This window comes from Mandrillus leucophaeus, unplaced genomic scaffold (genome assembly GCF_000951045.1).
Source record: "Mandrillus leucophaeus isolate KB7577 unplaced genomic scaffold, Mleu.le_1.0 Scaffold1018, whole genome shotgun sequence".
Taxonomy (NCBI): domain Eukaryota; kingdom Metazoa; phylum Chordata; class Mammalia; order Primates; family Cercopithecidae; genus Mandrillus; species Mandrillus leucophaeus.
In genome coordinates this window covers 1-8,781 of record NW_012098299.1, presented here as the reverse complement: position 1 = coordinate 8,781, position 8,781 = coordinate 1, and the positions used below count along the sequence as shown (strand labels likewise).

The window sequence follows — 8,781 nt, the reverse complement described above, 5'->3', positions numbered from 1 at the left end:
GATTCTCCTGCCTCAGCCTCCCGAGTAGCTGGGACTACAGGCGCACGCCACCACATTCGGCTAAGTTTTGTATTTTTAATAGAGATGGGGTTTCACTATGTTGGCCAGGCTGGTCTCAATCTCTTAACTTCATGATCTGCCCGCCTCAACCTCCCAAAGTGCTGGGATTACAGGCATGAGCTACCGCTCCCAGCCTGAAGGGCTGGTTCTAGAAGACAGCAGCTATGCAGAAAGCACAAAGTCAATGACAGCTCTGAAGTTCCCATTTTGGCTAACGTCAAAAGCAAATGACTAGTGTTAGTATTAGGTTGCTGCATCAACCTAATATGATTTAGCAGCATAGATTAAATGGGATATTCTCATTTGAGAATCTCAGATTTTTTGGGTTACAAGATGCTGTAAGAGTTGACAGGTCCCCTTCATTTCTGCAAACTTGGTCTCAACATTATTGTGAAGGGCTGTCTTCCTTCTGCCGAGGGCAGAGAAAGGCTCTGGGGTTAACCGCTCACCTGAGTCACCAGGAAGGAGCAGGATGTTAGTGGAGGCACTGAGGTCTTCTTTCCTTCCCAAATCCGGTCTCTAAATGTAAAAGACTGGAGCCCCATGGCCTCCATATGCTTACCTCATTGACTAATCTCTGCAGAGATGCGAGGTTTCGTGGGGGTGTCTTCCACAAAAGGGAAGCCCTAGGCAGGACATGGAGATGGGCAAGACATTGTTACTGCCTCTCTCTGAGCCTCAGTTTATTGATCTGTAAAAGGGGAATGTTCATCCCACAGGAAGTGAATAACACTGTGCTGGGAGCAGAGGCTGCTACTTGTTACCGTTATTTTGAGGAATAAGAAAACTAGGGGCAGGTGCGGTGGCTCACGCCTGTAATCCCAGCACTTTGGGAGGCCGAGGCGGGCGGATCACTTGAGGTCAGGAGTTTGGGACCAGTCGGGCCCACATTGTAAAACTTCATCTCTACTAATAACACAAAAATCAGCTGGGCATGGTGGTGCATGCCTGTAATCCCAGCTACTTGGGAGGCTGAAGCAGGAGAATTGCTTGAGCCCGGGAAGGCGGAGGTTGCAGTGAGCAGGGATTGCACCACTGTACTCTAGCCTGGGCAACAGAGTGAGACCCTGTCTAAAAGGAAAAAAAAAAAAGAAAGAAAGGAAAGAAGGAAGGAAGGAAGGGGTAAGAAAGAAAAAGAAAGAAAGAAAGAAAGAAAGAAAAGAAAAGAAAAGAAAGAAAGAGAAAAAGAAAGAAAAGAAAGAAAGAAAACTGGATCTAAACATGCTGTGGATTCAGGTGGGAGGCTCAGGGCAAAGTGGGTGAGGCCTGGGTTCCCGCCCCAGCCCCATCACATCACCAGCTGTTTGCTACTTCATCTCCCGTCTGTAAGACAAACACAGTACTAATTCCTGCAAGGCACGATGATTGAATGAGAGCTCTTGGTGTTTTCTCTTTGCTGCCGCTGGTAAGACAGCAGGAAATGGAGGAGTTTTCCTCCCACAGCCCAGCAAGGCACTGGAGTCATGGAGCTGCCAGACTGGGGGAGCCTCAGCAGTTCATGGAGGGTGGTGGCGTGAGCGGAGGTCTGGAAGATCCTTCGAATAGTGCCTGCATGGAGCAAATGGCTGTCTTGGTTCAGGTTCACCAGAAGCAGACCCTGAGAACAAGATTGGAGTGCAGGGAGTTGATTTGGGAGATGACCCCAGGGAACAGTGGTAGGGGAGTGGGGAAGTGAGGCGGAGAGGCAAGGCAACCTACAAAGAGCACATCGGGCTGGGCATGGTGGTGCACGCCTATATTTCAAGCTACTTGGAAGGTTGAGGTGGGAGGATAACTTGAATCCAGGAGTTTGAGGCCGCAGTAAATTGAGATTGTGTCACTGCACTCCAGCCTGGGCAACAGAGCAAGATCTTGTCTCAAAAACAAAAACAAAAAACAAACAAACAAACAAAAAACTGTGTCAGCAAGCTGGTTACCAGCATGGGCAACTGGGGCCCAGTCCCGCTGGGGAGCTGGGAGCCCGTCTATAGCAGGTGCCCTAGAGTTGTTCCCTGCCCCAAAGGGTGAGGAAGCCAGGGTTATTTATCCGCCGACCCCTAGGAAGCCCCAGAGGATGTGGGTGGTGGGACCTGGAGGATACACATCTAGGGCTCTTTTGGAGAAGGATGCCTCTGCCCCACTTGGCTGGGGTGGAGGAGTTGCTTGCCTCTGACAGGGTCATGTGGGCTGGGACAGGGATCCCTTCATCGGGACCAGGTGGAACCCAGCCGAGAGGGGCTGCCCCACCCTCCAGGCTCCCTGGAAGCCTCCAGTAGATCCTTCTACGACCCCAGGGAGCCAGAAGAGACCGACCCTGAGTAAGATGGAGATAGACTTTCTCACCTTCTTTGCGAGTTGGAGTTCAAATGCAGATTTAATATGATTTAGAAAAATAATGGAATGTGATATGTGGGGAACAAAATCGTGCCCAAAGTGTGGCTGGGAGCTGGGATGGGTGGGGAGCTTCCACCCAGCCCTGGCACTCGGCAGCTGTTGGGTAAGTGGTCACTGACAATGGCGTAAGCACCTTGTGCAAGATCGTGGCCTGGCCCTTCTGTGTCCCTCTTGGCCTGTCCGATTTCCCTGGCTGCCCTTCCGGGCTGTGAACTGTTCTTATGCCTGTTTGTGCTCTCTTGATGAGCAATCATTTTCCTGGCATGACTACCCCATCCCTTCCTACGAGGCCCCTCGTGTAACTAAAGGGCTCTGGGTACTGGGCAGGCCTGAGGTCTGGAGAACATGGGCCCTATTGTCTGTCCCAAGCATCCTGACATCAGGGAGGCCAGAAAGACAAGGCGGTCACCCACTGTCTGAGCAGGATGGCGCTTTGGTGATAAGGCTGAACACTCCAGAGGCCAGGCAACAGCAGTGATGACATCACCCACAGACGACATTAACTGAGTACCTACCATGTACCTGGAACTGTTCTCTCAAAATTTACTCCTCACCAAAGCCCTCCAAGGTGGGGACAATGACTATTCCCATTTTACGGAGAAGGAAACTGAGGCCCACAGAGGGGAAACTACATCCCAGAGTCAAAGAAGCATTAAGAGGCCAGGCCAGAGCTCCAAGCCTAGTTCATCTGCCCCCAGATCCACATTGATCAGAGTCCTCTGTCCACACTGCCAAGATAAACAAAATATATGTCCCCTACCCTAAAAGACATCCCACTGAAGATGGTCTTGAGGCTGACATGAAGGCAGGTGGGAATAGCTGGCTTTCTGATTCCCGAAGCACGGGGAGGTGGTCAAGACCGTGGACATCATCCACATGTGGCCCGATGTGGTCCAGACAGCTCAGACATCACCCAGATTGGCTCAGATGTGCCTGAATGTGACCCAGGTGTGGCTCAGCTATCCAGTCCCTAAGCCTGCCAGGGGCAAAATGACTCCTGTGCCAGGACAAAAAGACTCCAGACTGCAGGCATCACAGGCAAGTGTTTATTGATTGCAGAGTGGGATGGTCTGTAGAGCTCACACCCACACTCCCAGCTGGGACCCAGCCTTCCCTGATGGCCGCCATCCAAGTCTTCACTGGGAGACAGCAGAGCTGGGTTTCCACAAGGAGGCTGGGGTAAGCACAAGGCCATCCTGGAATTGGAGGGGAAAAGTCAGAAAACAGGTTTCTTTAACCTCTTGCCTTGTGGTTTATGCTGGTTTTGTCCTCCGTAAGGTGACTGCTGTCACTGGGGGACCATGACCCTGAACCCACAAATACAGAATTCTTGGAAAGGTCAAGGGTGGAGGGTCTGTGTGTGAACATTAATACCACACTGGGTCCTCATGTCATCTCCATTTTGCAGATGGGGGCACTGAGACTTGAAGGTGGCAATCCCCTTTCCAAAGTCACGCACTCAGTAGGTGGCAGAAGTGGGATTTGCACTCATCACCTGCCTTGATCACCCCCTGCTTTGGGCCCCTCCTCTGCATGACCTAATGACAGTAAGGTGCCCATCTCAGTTAGCAGGCATTTACTACACACCTACTGTGTGCAGCCACTGACCACAACGGAGGACAAAGGAGACAGAAACTCCTGCCTTCCTGGAGTTTCGGCTCTACTCTAGCGGGGGAGAGATGCCCCAGAGCCTGGCACACAGTGACTGTGGGTTGTTCTTTTCAAGGATAGTATTTGGGAGCGAGGGTGACACTGCCATAGTTCCTTTCCCCACCAGCAGATGCCATGGAGAGTCATTTGCTTACCAAGCATTTATTGAACACCTACTGTGTGCCAAGCCATGCCAAGCACTGGGGACAGAGGCATGGACAAGATGGACATGATCCCGGTCTTGAGCTGAGACCATCTGGCCACATGGTGTGTGTGTGTGTGTGTGTGTATACGCGTGTGTAGTGTGTGTGTGTGTGTGGTGTGTATGTGTATGTGTGTATATGTGTATGTGTGTAGTATATGTGTGGTGTGTGTATGTGTGTATGTGTGTATATGTGTATGCATATGTGTATGTGTGCAGTGTATATGTGTGTGTGTATGTACGTGTATAGGTGTATAAAGGTGTGTGTATGTGTGTATGTATGTGTATAGATATATAAAGGTGTGTGTGTGTATGTGTGCAGTGTATATGTGTATATGTGTGTATGTATGTGTATAGGTGTATAAAGGTGTGTGTGTATGTATAATGTGTACGTGTGTGTGTGTGTATGTGTATAGGTGTGTAAAGGGGTGTGTGTGTATATGTGTGTGTATGTGTATAGGTGTGTAAAGGTGTGCATGTGTGTGTATGTGTATGTGTGTGCAAGTGCATCTCAGGCCTATGAGGTACCTGCCCTGGATGCTGCCTCAGATCCTGGGCCTCCTTCCTCATCTTTCCTAGAACACCAACAATCCCTACCTCAAGGCCTTTGCACTTGACATCTGATATGGTTTGGATCTGTGTCCCTGCCCAAATCTCATGTAGAACTGTGGCACCTGATGTTGGAGGTGGGGCCTAAGCTGACTGGATCATGGGGCTGGTTTCTCGTGAATGGTTTAGGGCCATCCCCTTGGTGCTGTTCTCGTGATGGTGAGTGTGTTCTTGTGAGATCTGGTTGTTTAAAAGTGTGTAGCGCCTCCCACCCCTTACTCCTGCTTGGGCCATGTGATGTGCGTGCTTGCCCTTCGCCTTCCGCCGTGATTGCAAGTTTCCTGAGGCCTCCCCAGAAGCTGAGCAGATGCCAGCATCATGCTTCCTGTACAGCCTGCAGAACTGTGAGCCAATTAAACCTCTTTTCTTTATGAATTACCCAGTCTCAGGTATTTCCTTTCTTTTCTTTTTTTTTTTGAGATGGAGTTTCCCTCTTGTTGCCCAGGCTGGTGTGCAATGGCACGATCTCAGCTCACTGCAACCTCTGCCTCCTGGGTTCAAGCAACTCTCCTGCCTCAGCCTCCCAAGTAGCTGGGATTACAGGTGCCTGCCATCATGCCTAGCTAATTTTTGTATTTTTAGTAGAGACTGGGTTTCCCCATGTTGGCCAGGCTGGTCTCTAACGCTTGACCTCAGGCGATCCACCCACCTTGGCCTCCCGAAGTGCTGGAATTACAGGCATGAGCCACTGAGCCTGGCCTCCGGTATTTCCTTATAGCAGTGCGAGAATGGCCTAATACCCTGTCCTTCTGACAGGACACTTCTCCCAGCTACCCACAGGGCTCACCCTTCACCTCCTCAGGCATTGGCTCAAATGTCACCTCCTCAGAGAGGCCCTCCCTGACCACCCCATCTGAAACAGCACCCCTCGCCTGACATCACTCTCTCCTCCTGAACCTGCTTTATTTTTCTTCTCAGCCTTCCTCCATTCAGCCTGATGTCATATCTTTAGACTTATGTATCTGCCTCTTCTGCTAGAAGGTAGGCTTGAAAAAGATGGGAGTGTTTTCCAATTGTTCATTTCAGTGGCCTCAAGCACTCAGAGGCATGCCTTGTGTATGGAAGACCCTCGAAAAATATTTACTGAATGAATGAATGACAAGGAGGTGGAAAAAGTATACTGACCGCAGGCTAGGAGGGTTCCATCCTCAGCACAGCCAACCTTCTCACTTGCAGATGAGGAGGTGAGGCCCTGAGAGGGGAAGGGACTTGCCCAGGGTCACCTGCAGGTTGGGATTGGAGTGCAGGCCCCACCTGCCAGACAGGGCTCTCAGCAGCTGTGCCCTCCCTGGGGCACGATGTTTAGGCCCACACCCACTCACCTTGGTCAGTGAGGACTCAGCTGCCTCGAATCCCAAGGCCTTCACCACTGACACTGGGACCCCAGATCTTAATTTGCCTGAAATAACAAACATGGTCAGAAACTGATGGGCCTGGGGTGAGACTGGGCAGCCAGGGGCAGGCTCAGGGTTCCTGAAGGGAAGCCCCGGCCTGGCAGGCCTGATCAGACAGCCCTCTATACCTCTGTTCGCGTGTTCTCTGGCCCCAGCATCGACCCAGCCTCATCTACCCTCCCTTTGCCTCTGGCACTGGCTTCTGGCTCCTCACAAAATGCAATCCTCGCATTCTCTTACACTCTTGCTCAAGAACCATCAGGGGCTCCCATTATCGCCAGCAGAGGTTTCTATACTTTGAGATTTTCCAGTCTAATAAAATAAAGAAATTAAAAAGATGGAGCTGGTATAGGTTACAAACTCTTCCCACCCCTCATTCAACCTGGGGCTGAATTAGAGTGTTGGGCAGTGACTGTGCCAGACACCTCCTGATTTGTGCCTCTGAAGAAGGTACTTCTGTGTCCCCATTTTACAGATGGAGAAACTGAGGCTCAGAAGGATCGTGCAACTTGACCAAGGCCAGGCACTAGCAAGACGGAGAACAGGGTCTGCCGAGGCACCTCCAGTTGTCTCTTTCACCTCTCTGGTTGCATTGTCTGCTTACACTTCTGTCTCCTTCCAGCCCTGCAAGGCTGGCCCACTGCTTGGTTCATCTTTACAAGCCCAGCCTCTGGCACTAGCAAAGGAATTGGGCTGAGAAGATTCTTGGGAGGAGGTGGCTTTTGAAGCAGGCTCTCAGGGATGGCTGGGAGATGAATGAAAGGGGCCCCATTCATGGAGATGAGGGCAGGGGAAGTAAAGCCAGGCCCTGGGGAGACAGGGGGCACAGACGGCAGAGGTACGCACCATTCTGGTTTGGCAGCAGAACGGAGAGGATGATCTCAGTGATGATGTTTTTCAGAACGTCAGGCTGTGAGAGAGAGAAGGGGGACTGTCACCCTGGCTGAGAATCCGAAGTCCCCCTCCTCATTCTGCGTGGGTATGGCTCCTCCCCACGGGTGAAGGCGGCTGGTGGAGATGTAGGAATTCCAGGTCCCCTGCTGATCAGAGCTGTGGGAGCTCCCAGGGACCAGATGGGCTGGGGTGGGCACGAACTCAGCTGCCCCTGGGGCCTGGTAGATGAGGGGATTGGGGTGCATTGGAGGATGTGCCATCCTCAGGGCCCTACCACTCTGTTGCAGCCAAATTTGCCCTGAGGGAATTTTGCCCTGCATTGCCTGAGCTTCTGACTTCTGGAGGGAAGCCTGAAGTCCTGATTTGCATGTGGAACTCTCCCTATTTTAAAATACTAGTTGCCAGGCACGGTGGCTCACGTCTGTAATCCCAGCACTTTGGGAGGCCAAGGTGGGTGGATCATGAGGTCAGGAGATCGAGACCATCCTGACTAACACAGTGAAACCCCGTCTCTACTAAAAATACAAAAAATTAGCCGGGCGTGGTGGCGGGCGCCTGTAGTCGCAGCTGCTTGGGAGGCTGAGGCAGGAGAATTGCTTGAACCCAGGAGGTGGAGGTTGCAGTGAGCCAAGATCACACCACTGCACTCCAGCCTAGGCGACAGAGTGAGACTCCATCTTAAAAAAAAAAAAAAAAGTCGAAAACAGTGAAAAACAAGTCATAAAAACCAGAGAACACATGCTGGACTGAGGTCTCCGGTTTGGTCTAACTCCCAGCAGGCAGGGGCTGTCTAGGGCACTGAGGCGTGTCTATGTACGCAGAATGAGACTGTGAGTCAAGGGCACTTGTGTTCTAATTCAGGATCAAAATTTCACTGAAAGAAAGTGTGTATCTGTGAGTGTATTTGTGTGTGCATGTGTGTGTTCTCAGCTGTGTCTGACACACAATGGGTTCTCTGTAAACAGAGAACTGTAAAACAGAAAACTCGAGCCAGGAAGTTGGACTTTGGTGGAGACTGACCAGCACCCCCTGGTGCTTCTGTGGGGACCTTGTTTGAAGCAAGTCCTGGGCAATATCTCTTTTGAGAGTGGACCGTTCCAGGCCATCCCCTGTGCCCTCAGGCACCACCTGTTAACACTTACTTGGAACCAGCCAATCCCAGAGTTCATCAGCTGGATCCGATCAGAACTGCAATGGAAGATGCCTGTGAGAGCGGCCCCTGGAGTCCCACTCATTCACCATCCACTCATTCAACGGCAATTTACTGAGCACCTGTTGTGTGCCAGGCACAGTGCGGGCTCTAGTGAACCACATAAAGTCCTTGCCTTGTGGAGCTTGCATTCTAACGGCAGGGGTGGGGTGGGGGGCATGGGGGAGGCACAGAAAACAAATAGCAGTCCAATAAGCAGAAAAATCAACCTGAGGGGCCGGGCGCGGTGGCTCAAGCCTGTAATCCCAGCACTCTGGGAGGCCGAGGCGGGCGGATCACGAGGTCAGGAGATGGAGACCATCCTGGCTAACATGGTGAAACCCCGTCTCTACTAAAAATGCAAAAAATTAGCCGGGCGTGGCGGCAGGCGCCTGTAGTCCCAGCTACTT

The 8,781-nt window shown here is 51.5% G+C and overlaps 1 protein-coding gene across 1 annotated transcript; it reads right to left on the bottom strand.

Moving 5' to 3' along the window:
- Window positions 1-3,463: 3,463 nt before the first annotated feature.
- LOC105537107 (BPI fold-containing family B member 1-like) lies at window positions 3,464-8,417 on the bottom strand. The gene is made up of 4 exons (XM_011976593.1): window positions 8,325-8,417; window positions 7,135-7,198; window positions 6,217-6,293; window positions 3,464-3,629 (listed from the first exon to the last, which is right to left on the bottom strand). The coding sequence occupies exons 1-4, from the start codon at window positions 8,415-8,417 to the stop codon at window positions 3,570-3,572; spliced, it is 294 nt and encodes a 97-aa protein (XP_011831983.1). The 3' UTR covers window positions 3,464-3,569.
- Window positions 8,418-8,781: the final 364 nt, after the last annotated feature.